The sequence below is a fragment of the Mobula hypostoma genome, chromosome 5 (assembly GCF_963921235.1).
Source record: "Mobula hypostoma chromosome 5, sMobHyp1.1, whole genome shotgun sequence".
NCBI lineage: Eukaryota > Metazoa > Chordata > Chondrichthyes > Myliobatiformes > Myliobatidae > Mobula > Mobula hypostoma.
In genome coordinates this window covers 4,586,252-4,613,386 of record NC_086101.1, presented here as the reverse complement: position 1 = coordinate 4,613,386, position 27,135 = coordinate 4,586,252, and the positions used below count along the sequence as shown (strand labels likewise).

The window sequence follows — 27,135 nt, the reverse complement described above, 5'->3', positions numbered from 1 at the left end:
GATGAGATACAACGTTGACAAATGTACAGTTGTACATTTTGGAAGAAGAAATAATCGGGCAGATTATTATTTAGATGGGGAGAAAATTCAAAAATCGGAAGTGCAAAGGGACTTGGGGGTCCTCGTGCAGGATACCCTAAAGGTTAATCACCAAGTTGGATCGGCGGTAAGGAAAGCGAATGCTATGTTGGCATTCATTTCAAGAGGAATAGTGTATAAGAGTAAGGAGGTGTTGATGAGGCTCTATGGGGCATTAGTGAGACCTCATTTGAAATACTGTGTGCAGTTTTGGGCCCCCTATCCTAGAAAGGATGTACTGATGTTGGAGAGAGTTCAGAGAAGATTTACGAGGATGATTCCTGGAATGCAGGGGCTAACATATGAGAAGCGTCTGTCGGCTCTTGGATTGTATTCATTAGAGTATAGAAGAATGAGAGGGGATCTCATAGAAACATTTCGAATGTTGAAAGGGTTGGACAGAGTAGATGTGGAAAGGTTGTTTCCCTTGGTGGGTGAGTCTAGGACAAGAGGCCATAGTCTTAGAATTAGAGGGTACCCAGTTAAAACAGAGATGAGGAGAATTTTTTTTAGCCAGAGAGTCGTGGATTTGTGGAATTCGTTGCCACATACAGCTGTGGAGGCCCGATCATTGAGGGTGTTTAAGGAGGAGATTGACAGGTATCTAATTAGTCAGGGTATCAAGGGATATGGGGAAAAAGCCGGAAACTGGAACTAGATGGGTGAATAGTTTAGCTCATGGGGGAGCTGCGGAGCAGGCTCGATGGGCCGAATGGCCTACTTCTGCTCCTTTGTCTTGTGATCTTGTGACCACGCGCTCCTGTACATTGAACGGACGGACGGACGGACATGCACACACACACACAACCATCTCTCCCTCTCTCTCTCACACACACCTCAGACATAACGGCAACTACAAAAGACAAATAGCAGCAGCTGGTATAAAACACACTGCTGGTCGGGTAGCATCTGTGGAGAGAGAGAGACAGAGTTAACACGTAGGTCGATGCACGTTTCAATTTGCCGAAGGGCGGTGGAAGTTACAGGGGAGATATCTGTGGTAGGGTGGAGACTGAGAGAGAACGGGGGACAGAAATGGTGGGGGGAGAGTCCTTGTGAAGGGCGGTGACTGACTTCGTTCTATTCATCGTGACATTTGACTGGGAGGACTTTCATCGGTTCCGAATTTTCCCCATCGTCATTAATCCCCGGGCTGAAGTAAGGAAAAAGTCTCTCTGAAAAGGTGTCAATGAAAGTGTACAGGTGAGTCATATTGTCCACGTTGTAAAAGGACACCTGTCCAGCATCATAGTCCAGGTAGACGCCAACTGCCTTGGGTCTCACCATTACATTCAGGCGTGTCCTCGGCACCGTTGTCGCTTTGTACTCATTACCATTTCGGAGCCAGACAATCCAATAGCCAGCCTCCGGCGTGGCGGTGGTGTGCCCCTTCCGGCCGATGGATTCCTTGACCACTCCCACGTCCCACTCAGTCTTGCTGCCCACCTGCACCTCCCAGTAGTGCCTGCCGGACGAGAAGGCCTCCAACCCCAGCACGCACACACAGGTGTCAAACCTCTCGGGGTTGTCGGGAACTTCCTGCTTCACGTCGCCGTAGGACACGACCGTCAGATCGTCGGACAGCCGGAGGCGAGGGTGCGCCGTGTTGGGGTTCAGCGTCAGGTAGGCTGGCACTGACAGAGAGCAAAACAAAAGCCAAAAGTCAGAGCGTACTCCTTCCACCCGCTGCTCTCGATTAACTTGCGGACCGTTCTTTATATCAGCCGATGAGCCGCACTGCCCAGCAATCCCCCGGTGTAGTCCTCGCCCAATCACAGGACAATTGTCAATGGTGTCTTTGGACTGTGGGAGGAACCGAGACACCCAGAGGAAACCCACACGGTTACGGGGAGAACGTACAAACTCCTTACAGGCAGGGCAGGAATTGAACCCGGGTTGCCTGTACTGTAAAGCGTTGTGCTAACCACTACACTACTGTGCCCCCTATCCTAATCACAGGGCAATTCACAATGACAAATTAACCCACTAACCAGTATGTCTTCGGACTGTCGGAGGAAATCCACATGCTCACGTCAAGCACAGGTAAACTCTTAATGGAGGACAGACGTCGGAATTCAGCTGTGCACTCTGACATCGCAAGCTGTGATCGTGCATGTATACCACTACGCTATACCAATCCTCCCTATCTATTCTTCTACATTAGATCGTATCAAAATGTAATTTATCACATTTTATTTCCAAATCCTAGAAATAATAGAGTGGCCACAATGGTTATTAATGTTGGGATCTACCTATCAAGGGGCTAGTCCATCATTTAGCGCACTGTTCCCTCTAAGATGCGTGGCAGGGAAGTAACTGAAATGCTTCCATGCACATAACCTTTGTGACTGCACAGCTGGAGTTTTCTTTTATAAATTAATATAATCTTCAAATTATGCTGATATAATTTTGAAATCTATGCTGTAAAATAGCCTGTAATTAATTCACTTAATTAATACCATCTATAAATTTTGTAAATAATAAATGTACAACCTTTTCTTTGAAACATCTTGGGTTTCAAGGTGTTTACATTGTCAGTGTTTCAAGTTACAATACTGTTGCAAATTGTAACAACAAACACAGAATGGAAGTTGGTAGCTCATTGTTACTAAACCACCGGCCAATGAACGCTGAAGCTGTCTACTGTTGCTGTTGTGCCTGTCAGTTGTGTTGACATTGTTCACTTCTGTTGTGAGCTGTGGTTCGTGTTTGTTTGATGTGCATATTGCTAAAATAAACATTTAAAGTGCTGTACAGTTTTCAGGCCATTAAAAGATTCCGCAATGGTTGGAACCTGCAGCTGTAAATAAAAATGAGAGGGAACAGTGATAAAGAGGTACACGTGTCACCTTTGGCACTAGTGAAACGCACACCCCCTCCCACCCCCATCCCGTCCCCCAGCCCTCACTGCCCATAACTGATGGAGCACTCTGCTGGTCGCAGACCAGATGATGCGGGCTGATGTAAGTTTGAGGGAATGTTTGATAATGAGGTGCAAGGTACACGTCAACTTTTGCAGTGAACTCTGCACCCTCGGCTGGCAACCACTGCCCCTGCTGGAGGAGCCCACTGCTGGCCACGGACCAGATGACGTGGGGGTGACAAGACTGCCCCGGGACCAGGCTGATCTTGGAGTGACTGCATTTTCATCAGAGGTGACAGCTCTACCCGCCCAAACAAGGTCGGTGGACGGGACTGAACCTTCTCCCACACTCTGCCCTCGTATGCTGTTACATGAGAGGAGTGCAAGGCACCATGCCACAACATTCAATTGGCGATGATACAACCAGCCCCCTGTGTTACTCAGAGTAGAGACCAGACTGAATGGTAAGGTGAAATTATTACAGCACCCTTCTGACCCAGTGAGTCAGGGCAGGCAAGAAACTTGATGCCAAGGAACTCAGTACACCAGATGCAAGGGAGGAAGCTTCTGACGGGGACCTGGGGGTCGGCCCGTTAATTGATTGCTGTGAATTGTCCGTAGGGTGTGGGTGGGATGGGACAGGATGGAGTAGAATCTGGAAGGGGGAGGGGGGAGAAGTGAGAAGATGCAGAGCATAAAAGTAAATATAGGACTGGGTGATTGGATGGCCAGACTAGACTTGTCGGGCCGAAGGGCCTGTTTCTGCTTTCGAATCTAGGCTACCCCTGCAAAAGTGTACCCTGCCTTGAATTTACCAACATGAGGGGGCATAACTTTAAGGTGATTGGAGGAGGGTACAGGGGGAATGTCAGAGGTGGGGCTGTTTTTACAGAGAGTGGTGAGTACATTGGATCTGCTGCCAAAGGCAGATACATTAGGGACATTTAAGAAACTCTCAGACAGGAGCATGGATGAGAGGAAAATATGGGGTTACATACTCACACCCACACTACACACAAAATGCTGGAGGAACTCAGCAGGTCAGGCAACATCTATGGAAATGAATAAACTGTTGGCATTTTGGGCTGAGCTCCTTCAGGGCTGGTGAGGGAGGAGGGGTGCAATGCCAGAATGAAAAGGTCGGGGATGGGACAGAGGATAAGCTAGAAGGTGGCAGGTGAAGGGCTGGAATCAAAGCTCCTCTGTGGGGAGGGAAAGGCTGGATGGAGGTCAGACGGCTAAATGGTTGGCACAACATTGTGCTGGTCTGTCCAGTGTACACACTACAGAGTCTGGGTGAGCACCAGCTCAGGGCAAATAATGTTTCATGAAGCAACAAACATGAATCTCCTTCCCACCCTCTCTGGAACTGTGCGCCTCCTTTACCATTCAGAGCTATTGGGCAATTTGCCTGGTCTGCCCCGTCAGTAACAACAATTCATCTGGAATCCGCGACAACAATCTGTCTCCCTCCCCAACTGCGGCAGGGCCTTGGCGAGGCTGGGGGGGGTGTGCACTCCTGCCCATCCCATGCGGTCGGGGAGGGGGGTATCAATGTTTGCCTGGCCTTTGGTGGTGGTCTGTAACCAAGTGCCAGTCCCACCTATGCCCCCAACTCTGCTGCCCAGAGCAGAGTTCAGATCACTGGTTCCTTCAGTGCCTGGGAAGAAAAAGAGACAGGTTAAGGTCTTGGTTAGAGACAGGTCATCTGAAGCTAAGTGAACGTCTCTAAGGTTGAACAAACCCAAGTGAGATGTTTGGAGGCAGGGTCCACAGATCACGTGGCCTAGTGATGGTGGGAACCTTTGGCGTGGTTGGGAAAACCCTAAGAGTAGCAAGGAGTAAACCCAGAAGGAATGGAAAGCTGTGATATGATGAGCTGCTGATTCTTTCGGGTTTAATATCACTGGCATATGTCATTAAACTTATTCTGGGATCTTCCCCTTTCCTTTCCAGTCCGATGAAGGTCTTGGCCTGAAGCATTGACTGTTAATTCACCTCCACAGATGCTGGCTGACCTGCAGAGTTCCTCCAGCATTGTGTGTGTGTGTTGTCCTTGTCTATTGTCTTGTTCTTCATGAATGTTATGCCTTTGCTCGATTTCAACTTCCCAAGGCTCGCAACTTCACAGGTAAAAAAATATATATATATGTAACTGTAGCATAGAACGGGACAGTACAGATCCTTTGGAACACAGTGTTGTGCCAACATTTTAAACTACCTTAAGTTCAATCTAAACCTTCTCTTCTGCAGAGACTTCTGTTTTTCTATCATCCATGTGGCTGAACGTCCCTACCTCTGACATCCCCTCTATACTTTCCTCCAGTCACCTTAAAATTACGTCCCCTCGTATTGGCCATTTCCACTCTGGGATAAAAAGACTCTGTCCACACAATCAACGCCTCTTATCACCTTGTACACCTCTGTCAAGTCACCTCTCATCCGCCTTCCTTCATACATCCACTTTCTCACCCCTCACCTGTTCTGCAGTTTAAAACTAATTGTTTCTTTGCTTCCCAAACCTGTAAATAAAGTTCATCTTAACCTGATGAATGGGTATCAAAGTTTCTCTCTCCACTCTGTTGCCCGACCCGAGTGGTTCTGGCACCTCCAATTTATTTTTGGGAGTGGCATGACAACAGCGAGGTGAGTACAACGCTTTACAGTGCCAGTGACTCGGGCTCAATTCCGTCGCTGTCTGTAAGGAGATTGGACGTTTTCCCCGCGACCGTGTGGGTTTTCTCCCACGTTCCGTGGACGTACTGGTTAGTAGGTTAAATGGTCACTTTGGCGTACTTGGATAGAGCAGGGCTCACTCAGCCAGATGAGCCTGTTACCGTGCCGTGTCTCTAAATTAAATACAATAAAAATATTTGATCTGGCGTAGTACCATGCCTGGAGATGTGAGTCAGAGATTATTTATCTACTCTCAGAGCAGTCTCTGATTTTGAAAATACATTCAATCTCCTCTCAAAGCATGTCATAATCCAATATAAATATTTTTATATGAAGTACTAACTTGCTGAGAGGATCACAGAGAGCTTGAGGTGTTGTTGAGGATCCCTGCCACCCGTCTCACATTCTTTTTCACCCACTACCGTCAGGAAGGAGGTACAGGAGCATCAGGACCTGGACCACCAGACTGGGTAACAGCTTCTTCCCTCAGACTGTGAAACTAATGAATACCCTGCCACCACCGAGCACAGTCAGCTGTTTACTGTTTCCCCGCGCTGTGCACGGTATACATTTTGAATTATATTTTATTAACTTATGTTCAACAGGTAGATGACAGCATCATCAACTCCAATGTGCTCCAGGTAAGCAAACTGCAGGGGATCGAGGACTGATCGGATCAGGGGTCAGAGGTGAGCCAGGACCAGCCTCTCCAGGGTCTGCATGATGTGTGAGGTCAGGGCCACTGGACAGTGGTCAGTCAAGACTGTCAGTTGGCCTTTCTTGGGTACTGGGTCCAGACATGATGTTTTCCACACCGTCAGGACCCTTTCCAGGCTGAGACTGAAAATGCTCCGGAGAAGTCCACACAGCAGCTCAGCACACTCCCTCAGGATCTTGGGGTTCACACCATCCGGGCTCCCAAAGCTTTGCCATGTCTGAGTTTCTCCAGAACCCCTCTCCCCTGCTCAGTAGAGAAGGTGAGTCCATGATGACTGGGGAGTTGGTGGAAGGTGGGGACTGGGGAAGGTGAAGATCGGGACGATAGCAGTTGGTATGTGGAGGTGTGGGTACTAGGTTCAGGGTAAGGAGAGGACGTATACAGTGATAGCCCATATTGTTCATCCAAGAAATTAAGAGGAATAGATAGAGTGGATAGCCAGCGCCTCTTCCCCAGGGCACCATTGCTCAATACAAGAGGACGTGGCTTTAAGGTAAGGGGTGGGAAGTTCAAGGGGGATATTAGAGGAAAGTTTTTTACTCAGAGAGTGGTTGGTGCGTGGAATGCACTGCCTGAGTCAGTGGTGGAGGCAGATACACTAGTGAAGTTTAAGAGACTACTAGACAGGTATATGGAGGAATTTAAGGTGGGGGGTTATATGGGAGGCAGAGTTTGAGGGTCAGCACAACATTGTGGGCTGAAGGGCCTGTACTGTGCTGTACTATTCTATATTCATGTGGGTGAACGGGAGTGGAGAGGAGGGAGGAGGGGAGGCATCGGTGCTGAGGGAACATCTGGTACCCGTACACCTGGTCTGGTGTGCTGAGGGGGGTGTGAACAGGAGGACAATTGTCAAACCTGGTTTAACTCATTAGCCCATTCACGGCTGCGTTGCGAGGCTCTGAGCTAGGTGGTGGGGGCATGTCTCCATGTACCTGTGGTAAATAACTCTGAATCTGACAGAACAGTCTCCAGTTGTCTGGGCTAAACTTGAATCAATGAAGGATGCTCGACAGGCTTGAATACTATCACCTCTTCTAAAGTTCAGTCGGGTCATAGGTGACAACAGGCCTTCACTTCCAGGTGACGTCAATGCCCTCTGTGTTTGCTATGACGGAGGACTCATCGGGAATTCTCACACTCCCCGATGATGCCACGATCCCAGTCTGTGACGTTGGTGCATGTGCAGCCTTTGGGAGGGTAAACCCTGGATCAGCTGGGTTCTTGGTTCCCATCGCTGGACTGCTCCCACATCCTATGGAGTCACTTCCAAGGATTCTTCATCTCAAGTTCTCAATATTTAATTATTATTATTTCTTTTTGTATTTGACCAGTTTGTTGTCTTTTGCACACCGGCTGAACGGCCAAGCTGCTGTGGTCTTTTATCGATTCTATTCTGGTTGTTATTCTATTCTGGATCCACCATGTATGCCCACAACAAATTGAATCCCAGGGTGACTTTGATAATAAATTTAAACTTGAACTTTGAACTTGAAGTGCTGCTGCGGCAAATCTTGAAAACCTCTGCGTTACCCTGCAGGTCCATTTGATTGATGCCCCCATTACCCACAGAACACGGTCACTTCCTCGGCCAACAGCAGTGCATGCCGACGACAAGATCTGTGGCAAAGGACCACTCAAACCCGGCAGCACAGTGAGGCACTGTACATGCCCTGCCATCCCAACCCACCACCCCCTTACAGGCTCTCCTCCCAGTTACCCATAGAGTCAAAGAAAACTACAGCACCCAAACAGGCCCTTCGGCCCATCTACTCTGTGCCAGACCATTAACACTACCTAGTCCCATTGACCTGCATCCGGCCCACAGCCCTCCATACCCCTCCTGTCCATCTAATTTTTTCTTAACTGGTGAAATCGAACCCCCATCCACCACTTCCACTAGCAGCTTGTTCCGCACTCTCACCACCGTCTGAGTGAAGAAGTTAGACCATAAGATATAGGAGCAGAAGTAGGCCAACCAGCCCATCGAGTCTACTCCGCCATTCAACCATGAACTGATCCAATTATTCCAGTCATCCCCACTCCTCTGACCTTCTCCCCATACCCTTTGATGCCCTGGATAATCAAGAACCTATCTATCGCTGCCTTAAATACACCCAATGACTTGGCCTCCACACCCGCTCGTGGCAACAAATTCCACAGATTTACCACCCTCTGACAAAAGTAATTTCTCCGCATCTCAGTTCTAAATGGACGTCCTTCAATCCTGAAGTTGAGCCTTCTTATTCTAGAATCCCCTACCATGGGAAATAACTTTGCCATATCTAATCTGTTCCGGCCTCTTAACATTTGGAATGTTTCTATGAGATCTCCCCGTCATTCTCCTGAACTCCAAGGAATACAGCCCAAGAGCTGCCAGACATTCCTCATACAGTAACCCTTTTATTCCTGGAATCATTCTTGTGAATCTTCTCTGAACCCTCTCCAATGTCAGTATATACTTTCTAAAATAAGGAGCCCAAAACTGCACACAATACTTTGTGTGGTCTCATGAGTGCCTTATAAAGACTCAATATCACATCCCTGCTCTTATATTCTATACCCTCTAGAAATGAATACCAACAATGCATTCGCCATCTTCACAACCGACTCAACCTGGAGGTTAGCTTTTAGGGTATCCTGCACAAGGACTCCCAAGTCCCTTTGCATTTCTGCATTTTGATATTCTCTGCCCATCTAAATAATAGTCTGCCTATTTATTTCTTCCACCAAAGTGCATGACCATACACTTTCCAACATTGTATTTCATTTGCCACTTCATTGCCCAATTCCCCTAAACTATCTAAGTCTCTCAGCAGGCTCTCTGTTTCCTCAACACTACCGGCTCCTTGACCTATCTTTGTATCATTGGCAAATTTAGCCACAAATCCATTAATCCCATAGTCCAAATCATTGACATACATCGTAAAAAACAGCAGTCCCAACACCGACCCCTGTGGAACTCCACTGGTAATCGGCAGCCAGCCAGAATAGGATCCCTTTATTCCCATTCTCAATTTTCTGCCAACCAGCTAATGATCCACCTCTCAGCTTCCCCATAAGTGTTTCACTTTTTGTGTAGTTGTCATTCCACCCACCCTCAGTGGAAAGAGCCTGCTTGCAGTGACCCTACCTATACCCTAAACTTTGTATACAGTACCTTTATCAAATCTCCCCTCAGTTACCGTTGGACACAGGAGTACATTCAGCCAGAGACCCATTCTACCGGGATGCAGCACTGAGCGTCATAGGAAGTCATTCCTGCCTGTGGCCATCAAACTTTGCAGCTCCTCCCTTGGAGGGTCGGACACCCTGGGCCAATAGGCTGGTCCTGGACTTATTTCCATCTGGCATGGTTTATATATTATTATTTGATTGTTTGTGGTTTTGTATTGCTGTGTTTGTACTCTGTTCTTGGTTGGTGCAACTGTAACGAAAACTAATTTCCCTTGGGATCAATAAAGTATGACTATCTATCTATCTAATTTTCTATGTTCCAGGCAATAAAGTCCCAAACTGTTAAATATTTCCTTACAACTCAGGTCCTCAAGTCCTGGCAAAATCCTTGTAAATTTTCTCTGAACTCTTTCAGTCTTTCTTACATCTTTCCTGCAGGTAGTTGACTAAAATTTCACACTATACTCCAGATAGGACTCACCATTGCCTTAGCCATCTTCAAAATATTATTTCATCTTATGCAACTTCAACATAACATCATCTTCCAGAAGATACTGTTTCTTCATCGCCACTGTGCCCAAATCCTGAACTCACTCTCCTGTCACAATTTTCTGATCAGAAGGGCAGCAGATATCTAGGCAGCTGCTCTCTGCCATCTCTCAAGGGTAACTAAGGATGCGCGATAAATGCTGGCGTTGGCAGTGATGTCTTCAACCATAAATCATGAGAAGTCAAATTTCCAGCTTCTCTTGAAGTTATGGTGCTGGTGGGTGGGCAGTGAGACACGTTGGCACAGCATTTAACTCAGCACAGGGCATTCTCAAGTTCAGAGTTCAATTCTGGTGCAATCTATATGGAACTCCCTTGGGATACATGGATCTAAAGACATGCCGGAGAATAAATTAATCGTTCATTGAAAATTGTCTGTGATTATCCATGTAGGATCCCACCCACCCAACTCATGGCAGTTACTTTCTCAAAGCAGTAAGACTACTGAACACCTCCACCCGCTAACCCATCCCTCCACACCCCCGAACACCACCACTTTATCGTTTTCTGTCAGGACTCACCTTATGCACAGATGTCATTTTATGGGCATACAATCAATCGATGTCTACTTTACATTTTTAAAGTCTGTCCCGAGCCTTGTAGCCCATCAGGCCGGTGCTCATGCCGGTTTCCGTGGCGTGAAGCGACCGAGAGTACGTGACTCCCCTCCCCGGATAGGACGCCAGTCTATCACGAGGTTAACCCCCAGCGTTTCTGCCGGTACCCGTTCTCAGCTGGGTAGGCTGGAGCATTGTGTGGTTAAGTGCCTTGCTCAAGGACACACATGCTGCCTCAGCCGAGGCTCGAACCCATGACCTTCAGATCACTAGTCCAACGCCCTAACCACTTGGCCACGCGCCACACATTTACATTTATTGAGTCTTTTTATTACTATTGTGTTCTTTATCTTATTTTGGTGTTGCACAGTATCTGGAGTAACATTTATTTCATTCTCGTTTATACTTGTGCACCGGAAACGACATTGAACAACCTTGAATGTTGATTAGGCTAGGGTGGGTTTCTGGATGGTGCAGCTTGTTCGGCCAAAGGGCCTGTTCTGCACTGAATCACAAAATAAATATAAATAAAATGGTTCCTGACCACAATCCGTGTTGAAGACTTGCCGCAGTGTTTAATCAAATGGATATAAAAACTTCCTTACCGGGATTAATAACATCTATAACTTGTTTCCAAACTCTATATTGCAGAGGTCCTTGGAATGAACTGACAGGTAGGTTTTCTTCCAATATCGTTGGCTGGTAACCGTCTTCAGTACTGGTGTGAATACAAGATAGGTGAGATTAGCGGATGAAGTGCTCCCATCTGTCACTTAATTTTTGCCGGTCCAGTTTCAGCGGAGAAAATGCCATACCTTCTGACATCCAGAGGAGCCTCCTGGAGGGAAAATAAAACTGGCATTTAGTGGCGGTGAAGAAAGGCGCAGCCTTATGTAAAACCAGAAGACATAGGAGAAGAATTAGGCCATTCAGCCCATCGGTCTGTTCCACCACTCTATCATGACTGATTTATTATCCCTCTCCCCCCACCTTTGCCTCGAAACCTTTGACACTCTGACTAATCAAGAACTTACCACCCTCCACTTCAAATACACCCTATGACTTGTCCTCCAAAACTGTCCGTGGCAATGAATTCCACAGATCCACTACCGTCTGGCTGAAGAAATTCCTCATCTCTGTTCTAACCAGATGACCCTCTATTCTGAGTCTGTGCCCTCTAGTCCTAGATTTCTCCATTATTGGAAACATCATATCTACGTCCACTCTATTCAAGTTTGTTTAATGTCATTTCCAGCACACAAGTGTAACAGAGAACAAGATAGTTGTTATTCTGGATCCTACACAGGACAAGAAACACAATAAGATAAGGAAAACAATGATAATAATTTTTTTAAAAAACGCAATAAGTTAGCTTAAACACAGGGACACTAAGCACAGGAGTGTCTGTGCATGAGGTGACTGACGGGAAATGATAAAGTAGTGGAGGTTGGGGGTGTGGAGGGGTGGGTTAGTGGGTGGAGGTGTTGATCAGTCTTACTGCTTGGGGAAAGTCACTGTTTTTGAGTCTGGTGGTCCTGGTGTGGATGCTACGTGACCTCCTCCCTGAAGGGAGTGGGACAACCAGTCCATGAGCAGGGTGGGTGGGATCCTTCATGCTGTTACTGGCCCCTTTCTCTTATCCTGTCCTTGATGGTGGGTAGGCTGGTTCCGGTGATGCATTGGGCAACTGAGTCTACCCATTGTAGAGCCCTCTTGTCTGCTGCAGTGCAGTTTCCATCGATGCAGTGATGCAGCTTGTTAGGATACTCTCTACTGCACATCTGTAGAAGGAGCATAAGATATAGGAGCAGGATTAGGCCATTTGGCCCATCCAGTCTGCTCTGCCATTTCATCATGGCCGATCAAATTTTCCTCTCAGCCCCCATCTCCTGCCTTCTCCCCATATCCATTCATGCCTTGACCAGTCAAGAACCTATCAACCTCTACCTTAAATATACATAAAGACTTGGTCTCCACAGGTCTGTGGCAAAGAATTCCACAGGTTCACCACTCTCTGGCGAAAGCAATTCCTCCTCATCTCGATTCTGAATGGACACCCCTCCATTCGGAGGCTGTGTCCTCTGAGCTTGGACTCCCCAACCACAGGAAACATCTTCTCCACATCCACTCTATCAAGGCCTTTCACCATTCGATAGGTTTCAATGAGGTCACCCCTCATTCTTCTGAATTCTAGTGATTACAGGCCCAGAGCCATCAAACGTTCTTCATATGACAGGCTATTCAATCCTGGAATGATTCTGGTGACACGAATATAGGTGTGTGAAGTTCAGCTCTCTCCGGCCTCCTTGGAAGGTAGAGGTGTTGTATCAAACACTTGCGTTTCTGTTGAGCTGGTCATACACCTTACAAGGCGGTTTACGGGAAACGAGGAAGCGCACGCTTCGAATGCAGACACAGTGACCCAACGAGCAGCACTGCCCAGCAACCCACCCATTTAGTACTAGCCTTATCACAGGACAATTTACAATGACCAATTAACCGACTAACCCGAGGAAGGCCAAGCAGTGTATGAGGTGGACGCCCGAATCGAACCCCAAACCCCGATACCCCAAGCTGTACTAGGGCCACGTTAACTGCTACGCAGCCGCGCCACCTGCGTTTCTGCGGGGCCGTCACACCACTGACAAAGTGACTCATGAGAAACGAGGGACCGCACTGCTGGGATGTCAACGATATTGCCAGCGCCTTAAGGAGAGGAAATGCTCTCCCAGTGTTAGTAATTTTCATTAAGCTACACAGTGCCGACTGCCTGGCTCTCCACCTCGCAGCAGCTGCAAAGTGTCTTACAACAGCAACCGCTCGACAGGGAACTGCCGATGGTGTGGCATCCCCCCACCCCACCCCGGGCCCTGCCCATCGGAACTTCAGCCTAGATCTCTCGCTTCTTGCAGTGTCCGCTCAGAGCTCTGCAAACGTACGGACCAAAAATTACTTTGTCTATTGACCAAACATTTTTGACAACGGGACATCCTAAGAAAGAAGCTACCATTAATTCAGTCACTGAATGCTTCAGCTCTGCACAGACCCGTCGGCCCACGATGCTGTGCTAACCTTTTAACGTACTCTAAAATTAATCTAACCCTTCCCACCTATGCAACCCTCTATTTTTTTCTATCATCCACCTATTTATCTTAAGCGTCTCTTAAATGTCCCTAATGTACCTGCCTCTACCATTATATCCTGGGCAGTGCATTCCAAGCACCCGCCACTCTCTGTGTAAAGAATTAACTATGACACTCCCCCCCCATTCTCCAATCTATACCTCAATCAAGTCATCTAATATGCTCCTTATCTCCAAAGAGAAAAGTCCGAGCTCGCTCATCTTTCCTTCATGAAACACTGTCTCCAACCCAGGCAGATTCCCGGTTAATTCTGCCCACACTGCGTACTTCATGTAAGTGTTGGCACGTCGCGGCCCCCCACTGTCCATTTGTACGGAGCTGCCCACAAATGACTCTGCTAACATACGGGGGGTCTGCGCCACCGGTTTCAGCGCAGCACGGCGAGTGGCTAACCTTCAGCATGCTATAGACGTCCTGGTGTTCCAGCCGCCTCTGTATGTTCATCAGCATCTGCTGCGTGCGGCTCAGGTTGTCCTGGATCTTGCGGAGGTTCACCCCCATCCTGGTGAGGATGTCACCCTCCTGCGCCGCGAGGTCGTTGAAGAGGAACTGCTGCTTCTCGTCCAGAGCGCTGCGCATTTTGGAAAACTCTCTCGTCATGTTGCTCTGCAGTTTACTCGACAGGTCCTGTGGGGAGGGAAACAAGGGTCTGTAACCCGCGCCAGATCCGAGCCCTGAACGCACGGTCTTCCACAGATGCTAGAAATCCAGAGCCACGCACGAAGTACTGGAAGAATTCTGCAGGTCAGGCAGCATCTGTGTAAATTAATCAACAGTCAAATCTTCAGACCGAGACTTTTCATCAGAACTGGAAACGAAGGGGGAAGAAGTCAGAATAAGGTGGGGGGGGTGGGGGACAAGGTAAAAGGTGATAGGAGAGGCCAGGTGGGTGGGGGAGGAGCTGTGAGGTGATAAGGAAAAGGGGTGACAAAGAAGGAATCTGATAGGAGAGGAGAGTGGACCATGGGAGAAAGGGAAGGAGAAGGAGGTAGGCAGGCAAGGACAAGAGGTAAGAGGCCAGAGTGGGAAAATGAAGAAGTCCGCAGGGGAAGGGGGAAAAACTACCAGAAGTTAGAGAAATCGATATTCGTGCCATGAGGTTAGAGGCTATCTACACAGAATATAATGCATTCTCTAACCCATTAGAAACATAGAAACATAGAAAATAGGTGCAGGAGTAGGCCATTCGGCCCTTTGAGCCTGCACCGCCATTCAGTATGATCATGGTTGATCATCCAACTCAGAACCCTGTACCTGCCTTCTCTCCACACCCCCTGATCCCTTTAGCCACAAGGGCCTTATCTAACTCCCTCTTAAATATAGCCAATGAACTGGCCTCAACTGTTTCCTGTGGCAGAGAATTCCACAGATTCACCACTCTCTGTGTGAAGAAGTTTTTCCTCATCTTGGTCCTAAAAGGCTTCCCTTTTATCCTCAAACTCTGACTCCTCGTTCTGGACTTCCCCAACATCGGGAACAATCTTCCTACATCTAGCCTGTCCAATCCCTTCAGAATTTTATATGTTTCAATAAGATCCCCCCTCAATTTTCTAAATTCCAGAGAGTATAAGCCTAGTCGATCCAGTCTTTCTTCATATGAAAGTCCTGCCATCCCAGGAATCAATCTGGTGAACCTTCTTTGTACTCCCTCTATGGCAAGAATGTCTTTCCTCAGATTAGGGGACACAATACTCCAGGTGTGGTCTCACCAAGGCCTTGTACAACTGCAGTAGAAGATGTGGCCGTGGACCGACATGAACGCAGGTCAGACCGAAGGTCTGCATGGCAGGACTCTACCTTGATCTCTGTGATCTTCTCTTGTTGCTTAACCTCAAACTCATGGTAGTAACTCCTCTTCTGCTTCAGGGAGTTGAGGTACACCTTCAGTTTACCCTACAAGGACAGCAGAGAAATCAGGGTGATGGGATGTGTGATCGGAATGAACCTGACAATATCAGACTCCAGATTCATTTACCCAATGACAGCAGAGAAATCGGGGTGACGGGATGTGTGATTGGAATGCACCGGACAGGTTTCAGATTTCAGATTCATTTACCCAACGACAGCGGAGAAATCACGGTGATGTGATCTGTGATCGGAATGAACCCGATAGATATCAGATTTCAGACTGATTTCTTCATCACCCACACACGGTGAAATGTTTCATTTGGGTCAGCAGCCAAAACAGGAAGAATATGGGGGCAGCCCGCAAACCTCTATTAGTCGAGACGTTGTGTTGAAAAGTCAGGAAGTTACATTGCAGCTTTATGAAGCATCTGGGGTGCTGCATATGGTTCAGGTCACCCCACTATAGAGAGGATATTGAGGGTGAAGCAGTGTTATCAGGGTGCTGCCTGGTTCAGGGGGTATGTGCTATGAGAGGTCAGACAAAGTTGAGTTGTTTTCTTTGGAGAGCTGAAGGGAAATCTGACAGAGGTTTATAAGCTTGGGGGAGATGCAGATAGACAGTATCTTTTTTCCCAGGGTTGACATGTCTGAAACCAGAAGGTGAGAGGCGGTATGTTCATGTGTAATGTGAGGGGCAAGTTGCTGTTGTTTTTACCCACAGAGCGGTGGGTGCCTGCAGTGTGCTCCCTCGGGTGCTGGCAGAGGCAGATACATCATGGACTTTTTAGGGACATTTAGATAGGCACGTGAATGTGAGGAAGATGGATGGATACGGACATTGTGCAGTCAGGGGATTAGTTTAGTTGGCCATTTTGGTTTCTAATGTTCTGCACAACATTGTGCCTGTTCCTGTGCTATACTGTTCCATGATTTCAGTGTCACCACATCCTCCAGCACCAGCACAGCGTGTTCACAAGGTTCAACAGGACAACAAGCAACAGCAAGACAAAGTTCAAAGTAAATTTATTTTCAGTTCTGTCACCATATACAACAACGAGATTCATTTTCTTGTGGGACGACACAGTAAATCCAGGAAACACAACTGAAGCAATGAAAGTCTGCACCCAATGGGCCAGACAAACAACCAATGTGCAAAGACATATAATAATAATAATAATAATAATAAATATATATAAACAATGAATATTGAGAACAGGATGAACAAGTTCTTGAAAGACAGTCAATAGGTTGTGAGAACTGTTCAGTGATGGGGCAAGTGAAGTTCTCCCCTCTGGTTCAAAAGCCTGATGGCTGAGGGATAATATCTGTTCCTGAACCTGGTGCTGTGAGACCTGGGGCTCCTGTACCCCCAGCCCGACGACAGCAGTGAGAGGAGAGCATGGCCTCAGCGGTGAGGGGTTTCTGATGATGAAGGCTGCTTTCCTGCAACGACACTCCAAGTAGCTGTGTTCACTGGGGGCGAGGGCTTTGCCTGTGACGGACTGGGTCGTACCCGTGCCTTTTCCCACCCTTCCACTGCCAACACGTACACAGGTCTCCAGCCCCAGGACAGGCTGCCTCTGAGCTTCCAACCTCCAAACCCCGGGTGGGTGAGACCGGGGATGCTGGCACCTGATCCCCCTTTGAGAAGGAAGATTGTGGGGTGAATGAGATCAGAGCAGTTGAGTCGGCTGAACTCAGTGGTGGGGCGAGTTGGCAGGACCAGGGACACAGATTTAAACTGAAGGATGAAGATTACAATCTGGGGAGGGTGGAAGTGAGAGTTGAGAAGAAACTTTTCCACCTGGTCTGGGACACGCTCTACACAGATGAGATGGGGAGGAGAGGAGCAGAGGAATTTAATTCCGCCAGGCTTTGAAGGACTGCCATTTTAAAAAAATATATAAAACTACAAAAATTTTTTCACACACAAAATACAAACATCAAGGATTTACAAGACTGTGATCCATTTCAAATTAAAATATGATTACTACCACCTACAAAACATTCAATTCCTGAGGGTGGGGGTGTGGTGGAGGCTCTGTTTTCACTGTACCCATCATGATTCCTTCTCCAAGGACATTTGGGCACAAGAGACAAACATTTGGCTGGGGCAGAACCCTCGACTGCTCACCGCCTAGACCCATGAGTGCTCATCTTGACCAGACCCAACAGCATCCCCCCCCAGAGACCCGTTTCACCCCCTGCCTGCCCCCCAACTCTGTACTGGGTGCTCATATACCCAGATCATGGGGTGAAGTACAACCAAAACTTGAGGAACAGCCCTTTCCGATATGCAAATAGGGGCTGCAACCTCTCACACTTCATACAAATGTGACACACTGACTTCTCCCGGCCACAGAACTGACAAGTGGATGGGGTGCTTGTAGGACTGCCTGTCATTAATGACCCGGTTGGAAGCAATGAACAGATACCTTGTTTTCAATTTTCTGTAGTAGAGGAAATGTATAAAATCTGGGAAAGTTATAGTGTAGAAGGCCATTCAGCCCATCATGTGTGCTAAATTGTTGTAAATAGAAACCTGTCTTATTCCCGGTCCATGGCTCACGGCCCTGCAGGTACGTCAGGACATGTTCCATCTTGGAACAATTTAACTGCCTCCACAGGTGAAGTTGTTCAAGTTCACCTGAAAGTCTCCACACCCCAGTCACCAACCCTCTACTGCGGGAAGCCAACCCCCAAATTCTGAATTTAGCACACCTCAACTTCATGGACTCCTGACAACAAGTGACAGGGGAACATTTCCAGGGCAGCTGGGAAAGATGGAGAAGGGAGCAGACTGTTGGTTCTGGATGACACAAAGAATGTGCGGAACAGAACGAATGGCCTCCTCGTTGTCTCTGTGTCTGTGTCTTGGAACATAGAACAGTACAGGCCCTTCAGCCCACAATGTTGTGCCAACCGTTTTTCCTACACTAAGATATAGAAACATAGAAACATAGAAAATAGGTGCAGGAGTAGGCCATTCGGCCCTTCGAGCCTGCACCGCCATTTATTATGATCATGGCTGATCATCCAACTCAGAACCCAGCCTTCCCTCCATACCCCCTGACCCCTGTAGCCACAAGGGCCATATCTAACTTCCTTTTAAACATAGCTAATGAACTGGCCTCAACAGTTTGCTGTGGCAGAGAATTCCACAGATTCACCACTCTCTGTGTGAAGAAGTTTTTCCTAACCTCGGTCCTAAAAGGCTTCCCCTCTATCCTCAAACTGTGACCCCTCGTTCTAGACCTCCCCAACATCGGGAACAATCTTCCTGCATCTAGCCTGTCCAATCCCTTTAGGATCTTATACGTTTCAATCAGATCCCCCCTCAATCTTCTAAATTCCAACGAGTACAAGCCCAGTTCATCCAGTCTTTCTTCATATGAAAGACCTGCCATCCCAGGAATCAATCTGGTGAACCTTCTTTGTACTCCCTCTATGGCAAAGATGTCTTTCCTCAGATTAGGGGACCAAAACTGCACACAATACTCCAGGTGTGGTCTCACCAAGGCCTTGTACAACTGCAGTAGTACCTCCCTGCTCCTGTACTCGAATCCTCTCGCTATAAATGCCAGCATACCGTTCGCCTTTTTCACCGCCTGCTGTACCTGCATGCCCACTTTCAATGACTGGTGTATAATGACACCCAGGTCTCGTTGCACCTCCCCTTTTCCTAATCGGCCACCATTCAGATAATAATCTGTTTTCCTATTTTTGCCACCAAAGTGGATAACTTCACATTTATCCACATTAAATTGCATCTGCCATGAGTTTGCCCACTCACCCAACCTATCCAAGTCACCCTGCATCCTCTTAGCATCCTCCTCACTGCTAACACTGCCACCCAGCTTCGTGTCATCCGCAAACTTGGAGATGCTGCATTTAATTCCCTCATCCAAGTCATTAATATATATTGTAAACAACTGGGGTCCCAGCACTGAGCCTTGCGGTACCCCACTAGTCACCGCCTGCCATTCTGAAAAGGTCCCGTTTATTCCCACTCTTTGCTTCCTGTCTGCTAACCAATTCTCCACCCACACCAATACCTTACCCCCAATACCGTGTGCTTTAAGTTTGCACACTAATCTCCTATGTGGGACCTTGTCAAAAGCCTTTTGAAAATCCAAATATACCACATCCACTGGATCTCCCCTATCCACTCTACTAGTTACATCCTTATATATATATTCTTTCATTTTTTTTTCATCCATGTACCTACTGATGACAGCAAGATTGGGGGTGCAGAGGTCATAGAGAAAGGCTATCAAAGCTTGCAGTAGGATCTGGACCAGCTGGAAAAATTTAATGCAGACAAGTATGAGGTGTCTTTGTTATAGAAACATAGAAACATAGAAAATAGTGTGATTTAAGTTTGCACACTAATCTCCTGTGTGGGACCTTGTCAAAAGCCTTTTGAAAATCCAAATATACCACATCCACTGGTTCTCCCCTATCCACTCTACTAGTTACATCCTCAAAAAATTCTATGAGATTCGTCAGACATGATTTTCCTTTCACAAATCCATGCTGACTTTGTCCGATCATTTCACCGCTTTCCAAATGTGCTGTTATCACATCCTTGATAACTGACTCCAGCAGTTTCCCCACCACCGACGTTAGGCTAACCGGTCTATAATTCCCCGGTTTCTCTCTCCCTCCTTTTTTAAAAAGTGGGGTTACATTAGCCACCCTCCAATCCTCAGGAACTAGTCCAGAATCTAACGAGTTTTGAAAAATTATCATTAATGCGTCCACTATTTCTTGGGCTACTTCTTTAAGCATTCTAGGATGCAGACCATCTGGCCCTGGGGATTTATCTGCCTTCAATCCCTTCAATTTACCTAACACCACTTCCCTACTAACTTGTATTTCGCTCAGTTCCTCCATCCCACTGGACCCTCTGTCCCTTACTATTTCTGGAAGATTATTTATGTCCTCCTTAGTGAAGACAGAACCGGTCTGCCATGTCCTTGCTCCCCATAATCAATTCACCTGTTTCTGTCTGCAGGGGACCTACATTTGTCTTTACCAGTCTTTTCCTTTTTACATATCTATAAAAGCTTTTACAGTCCGTTTTTATGTTCCCTGCCAGTTTTCTATCATAATCTTTTTTCCCCTTCCTAATTAAGCCCTTTGTCCTCCTCTGCTGAACTCTGAATTTCTCCCAGTCCTCAGGTGAGCCACTTTCTCTGGCTAATTTGTATGCTTCTTCTTTGGAATTGATACTATCCCTAATTTCTCTTGTCAGCCACGGGTGCACTACCTTCCTTGATTTATTCTTTTGCCAAACTGGGATGAACAATTGTTGTAGTTCATCCATGCAACCTTTAAATGCTTGCCATTGCATATCCATTGTCAATCCTTTAAGTGTCATTTGCCAGTCTATCTTAGCTAATTCACGTCTCATACCTTCAAAGTTACCCCTCTTTAAGTTCAGAACCTTTGTTTCTGAATTAACTATGTCACTCTCCATCTTAATGAAGAATTCCACCATATTATGGTCACTCTTACCCAAGGGGCCTCTCACGACAAGATCGCTAATTAACCCTTCCTCATTGCTCAAAACCCAGTCCAGAATAGCCTGCTCTCTCGTTGGTTCCTCGACATGTTGGTTCAAAAAACCATCCCGCATACATTCCAAGAAATCCTCTTCCTCAGCACCTTTACCAATTTGGTTCACCCAGTCTACATGTAGATTGAAGTCACCCATTATAACTGCTGTTCCTTTATTGCACACATTTCTAATTTCCTGTTTAATACCATCTCCGACCTCACTACTACTGTTAGGTGGCCTGTACAGAACTCCCACCAGCGTCTTCTGCCCCTTGGTGTTACGCAGCTCTACCCATATCGATTCCACATCTTCCCGGCTTATGTCCTCCTTTCTATTGCGTTAATCTCTTCTTTAACCAGCAACGCCACCCCACCTCCCCTTCCTTCATGTCTATCCCTCCTGAATATTGAATATCCCTGAACGTTGAGCTCCCATCCCTGGTCACCCTGGAGCCAGACCAACTAGAGTAAGTCTTACCCTTGAAAGTGATGTCACATGGAGATAGGGTTGTAAAGAGAGCTTTTGGCACATTGGCCATCATGTATGGAGAACAGGAATTGGGATGTTATGCTGAAGTTGTACAAGACGTTGACCAGGCCTAATTTGGAGCATCATGTGCAATTTTGGTCACCGATTGTTATGTACCCCGAGGGTTCATATTTTCTGTGGACTGTCACTTTAAAACGTTGAGAGTATGAGACTGACTTTTGGACACTGTTTGAGGTGTTACGTGGGGGCGGGGGGACGAGGCCTGCCTTGAGGTGGTGTTTATACGAACTCTAAAGCATGTTTGCACTTATACAGGGACGCCGCCTGCTTGTGAGCTCTTACAGAGTGAGTAACGAGCAGCTCAGGGTTGCCATGGCGACCGAGGGCGGTATTATGCGATGGACGGCTGGTGTTAGCATACTGAGATAAATACAAGGTCAGCTGGTTGTTAGACAGACACACAGGGTTTTGGACACTGGATGAGCTTCGTGTGCCCACAGAAAGGTGGGTTTTTGTGGAGGATCGATCGGGAGAATTGGGTTTTGGAGGATTAAGTGGTTCTCGCAGTGTGGAAAAAGGGTGACCGGTGGGAAGTTATCAGTGTGTCCAACCCTCGCCAGGGTTGATAACTTCACCCCAGAAGACGGACTCCTTTTTGTGGTCACATTCGGTGACTTTTAAGGATTTCGGAGGACAACAAAGGATCGACGGTATCGGCTTACTCGGACAACCACAACACCTCTCTCTCTCCATCATTACTCAACTCAATAACACCAACTGAACTGACTCCATTTACCCATCATCACAAGACTGTATCCAATTACCCCCTAAGCTTGAAGAAGTTTGGGTTTTCTATTTCCACACTTATATATATGCATAATCTGCTAACCTGTTTGACTTATCTGATTTTATATTACTGTATTGCGTAGTTACCAATAAAATAGCTTATGTTAACAGCAATACCAGACTTCCCGTGTTTTTCCATTTCTGCTGGTTCTTTAACCCGTTACGGGGTACGTGACACCTACCTATGAGAAAGACCTACCTACGAGAAAGACCTACCTACGAGAAAGACCTACCTACGAGAAAGACCTACCTACGAGAAGGTTGAAAGAGTACAGACAAAATTTACAAGGATGTTGCCAGGACTTGAGGCTAGATGCGGGAAGATTGTTCCCGATGTTGGGGAGGTCCAGAACGAGGGGTCACAGTTTGAGGATAGAGGGGAAGCCTTTTAGGACCGAGATTAGGAAAAACTTCTTCACACAGAGAGTGGTGAATCTGTGGAATTCTCTGCCACAGCAAACTGTTGAGGCCAGTTCATTGGCTATGTTTAAGAGGGAGTTAGATATGGCCCTTGTGGCTACAGGGATCAGGGGGTATGGAGGGAAGGCTGGGTTCTGAGTTGGATGATCAGCCATGATCATAATAAATGGCGGTGCAGGCTCGAGGGGCCGAATGGCCTACTCCTGCACCTATTTTCTATGTTTCTATGTTTCTATGAGTTATAGGAAAAGCTGAACAGGTTGGGACTATTTCCTAAAGTTAGGAGAATAAGGGAAGATTTGATGGAGGTATACAACATTATGGGGGTACAAATAGAGTAAATGCAAGCGGGCTCTTTCCACGGAGGTTGGGCGAGACTGGAACTAGCGGTCATAGATTAAAGATGAAAGGTGAGATGTTAAAGGGGAACCCGAGGCGGAACGTCTTCACTCAGAGAGTAGTGAGAGTGTGGAACGAGCTGCCAGGGAGATGCTGGTTCGATTTCAATATTTAAGAGAAATTTAGATAGGCACACGGATGGGAGAGCTGTGGTCCTGATGCAGGTCGATGGGACGAGGCAGAATTGCAGAGCGAGGCAAACACAACTACTGCATGCTCGCCACGGCGTAGGGCTACGCAAAAGTAGAGAAGGTCCTGACTCCGTGACTCTTTTAGATGTCTCTAATATATATATTTGCCTCAACGGTCACAGTTGACAGAGCGTTCCGCGCACCTATTACTGTAAAAAAAAACTACTTCTGACTCCCCCTCCCCTTTACTTTCCTCCAATCACCTTATTATGCTCCTGTCCTAATAGCCGTTTCGGTCCTGGGGGAAAAGAATCTGACTGTCCTCTCGATCTATGCCTCTTATCATCCTGTCCATCTCTATCAAGACGCATCTTGCTCCAAAGAGGAAAAAAACCCTAGTTCGTCCTGCCGATCCTTATAAGATATGCTCTCCAATCTATGCAATATCTCCCATCTCAAGTTTCCGTATCCTTTCTATAGTGAGGCGACCAGAGCTGAACACAATATTCCAAGTGTGGTCTAACCAGGGTTTTATAGAGCTGCACCATTACCTCGTGCTGAACGGATCCTGACTCGGATCTGGGCTGTACCCTTCAAATATCCGGACCTGCCTCTCGGTTTTTTTGCACTACCTTACTTTCCCTTTTCTATTTTCTATTTAGATTAGATTAGATTATGAGGATACGCAGTCCTCTGTTATTGTCATTTAGTAATGCATGCATTATGATACAATGTTACCTCCAGAATGACTTGTAATTTAAATTTTAAATATTTACTATCGATTTATACTCCAGGAAGCGCGAAGCGCAGAATCAAATATCGCTGCGATGATTGTACGCTCTAGCATCAATTGTTTGCCGACAATAAAGTATAAGGTACTCCGCTTCCCAAGTTAAGAAGCACCCCGTAAGGCTTCTTAACCTCACCCACGCCTCCCTCCCCCTCCCCCCCTCCCCCCATCATCTTGCGGACTGGACCACAAGACCCCTCTGTTCCCCCCACAGTGCTAACAATCCTGCCATTAACCCCGCATTTTCCTCCAGGTTCGGCCCTCCAAATGGTATCCCTTCACACTTTTCCAGATGGAACATCTCAGCCCGGCTCTGTATCCTGTCAACGTCCCACTGCAACCTTCCGCCAGCTTCTACGCCATCCCCGCCAGCAACCTCCGAGTCGCCTTACCTTGTAGATCTCCACCGCCTCGTTGATGAGCATGAAGTTGTGCGCCTTGTGGCTCCGGCCGTCGCGCCGGTCCAGGCACATCACGCAGATGAGCTTCTTGTCCGTCTCGCAGAACAGTTTCAGCTCCTCTTCGTGGTCAGTGCAGTAAGGCCTGTTGCTCTTGACTTTCATGCTGAGGGAGACATTCCGGGTCTTCTTCACCAGCTTGCTCAGGGCTCGGTTGGGCTTGAGGCTGCGGTCCCGGAAGATCTGCCCGCACTCGGGACATTGCGCTCTCTGCTCCACCTCCCACTTCTTGCTGATGCACTCCCGGCAGAAGTCGTGCCCGCAGTCCAAGATCACGGGGTCGGAGTACAGCTGCCGGCACAGCGGGCAGTTCAGCTCATCCTCCAGGCTGAGCGTCGAGTGGCCCGACGCCATTCCGCCCGCTTAAGCCGCCGGCTGCATGGACACTTCCCGTGCGCGGCCGCGGGGGAGCCGGGAGGGGAGCGCTCGCTGCAGTTCGGGCGGACAGCCAACGGGAATTCCGCCCTGTCCCGCAATATTCCCGCTCAGGCTTCCAGGCCGCCAGATACGGATTGCAATGAGCACTGAGTCATCTTGAATCCCGGGGGGAAATGGACAGAGAAACCAGCCCCCTTGCCAGCAGGAACCATGCCTTGAGTCCCTCAATGCTTATGCAATGGCGCTCACCAACGCAGATCTGCTTTCCCCTAGACCCCGCCCTCGAGTAATCTTCAGCCAATAGAATACAACGGGCAATAGTTATAGATTATTGAGTACAATACTCTTGGATAGGAAAATGGAGTTCTGTGTGGGAGGGAAGGGTTAGAACAGGTTAAAAGGTTGTCACATCATTGTGGGCCGAGGGATCTGCCGTCTAATTATCAAAGGAACGCTGAAGCTCGCACCGCCTGACAGCGGTAAGCGTTTCCTTCTCTTCCCTGAGAGCAAGACAGTGGGCCGATTGACAGCGGGCGTTAACTTTGCACTGGGTGGAACTTTCACATGCGGGGATAGACGTTAGCGAGCGGAAACGCGTGGGTCGATCACAGGAGGAGAATAGAGTGGAGAGATCCGCGCGGACAGTTTGGAAATGGGACGAGGACGGAACGACAGAGTGGAGAAACGATCTCCATGAGTTCCATCTCTTCATCCCTCGGCCAATCCAACTCCCGTTTGAGGGCCTCTGACTGGTCCAGACGCTCCCCCTCCCACATTTCGCCACGCCTCCATCCTCCGCAGCCGGCCACACAGAGTGAACCGCGGCCACCCACGTTCTCCCGGTAACAAACTGTTTCAATGTCGGTAACCCCACCCCATCCGTATCTCTCCCTTTGCTCGGTAAACGGTTCCGCGGGGAGCTAGCTCAGACTACCCAAGTCCCTGACATTTCCAACTTCTCAACTACACCCATCGCCGGCGAAAAGCTCCCTCGGCTACCCACCCTCCCCTTGTTTCAGGGCGCCAGGTCCCGGGGTCCCCAGCTCTATTTCTCATCTCGGCCATCCGCTACCTCTATTCCCCGTTAAGCGAACAGTTGGGCGTATGCTTTGGAGAAGGGTGGCTTTGACTGGCCTGGGGCTTGGATGCAGAGTTTGCCTATGATCGGGGCACCGCGTGGCCACAGTTGTAGCCGGCGGCGGTTGTCGCTGGTTACAGCCTCCCGGGAGAGGTTGGCTGCTCCCCAGTGTTCTCTCGGTGGAAGACAAGCTGGCACGAGGAAATCTGCAGATGCTGGAAATTCAAGCAACGCACATCAAAGTTGCTGGTGGACGCAGCTGGCCAGGCAGCATCTCTAGGAAGAGGTACAGTCGACGTTTCAGGCCGAGACCCTCCGTCCTGACGAAGTGTCTCGTCCCTAAACGTCAACTGTAGTTCTTCCTAGAGATGCTGCCTGGCCTGCTGCGTTCACCAGCAACTTTGATGTGTGTTTGTTGGAAGACAAGCTGGACTGCGTTCGTCTGCAGATTGCTGCCGGCGTCTTGTCGGCAGCATTTGTGGACTCAGGGGCTTGGGCCTGTTATATTTTCGTTTGCCGCCTTGTACTGTGTGGGGGTGTTGGTTCTGTGTTTTGCACCTAGGCCCCGGGGCAACGCCGTTTCTTTGGGCCATATCATGAATATTGCATGGTTGAATGACAATTAAACTTGAACTTGTGATGCGCTGTTACCAAATGATCACATTCCCCCTTTCTAACCACCAAGTCAATGTTTCGGAAAACTGGCGACTTTGAAGGTCACTCTGTTTCGTGGAAAATTAGAAACATTAGAGGAAACGTTCGGAACTCTCTGTGCGCACCGGGGAAGCGATTAGGAACCGGGTTAACCTCAGGGCCAGGGTCGACCCTGACCCAGCGAAGGCCTCGAACCCCTGGGCCTGCCCTCCCTGTTGGCTGAATACGCACTCCACCCGAGTCAATTGAAACATAATTGCCAGCCGGCGGAGGTCAGCTCTATGTGCCGCTTCACCTTGCAAATGTGTCCCAAGTAACAC

General features: G+C 48.0%; 1 protein-coding gene across 1 annotated transcript; it reads right to left on the bottom strand.

Moving 5' to 3' along the window:
• Positions 1–1,158: 1,158 nt before the first annotated feature.
• LOC134346419 (zinc-binding protein A33-like) lies at positions 1,159–25,059 on the bottom strand. The gene is made up of 5 exons (XM_063047789.1): positions 24,640–25,059; positions 15,559–15,654; positions 14,108–14,388; positions 11,224–11,336; positions 1,159–1,712 (listed from the first exon to the last, which is right to left on the bottom strand). The coding sequence occupies exons 1-5, from the start codon at positions 25,057–25,059 to the stop codon at positions 1,159–1,161; spliced, it is 1,464 nt and encodes a 487-aa protein (XP_062903859.1).
• Positions 25,060–27,135: the final 2,076 nt, after the last annotated feature.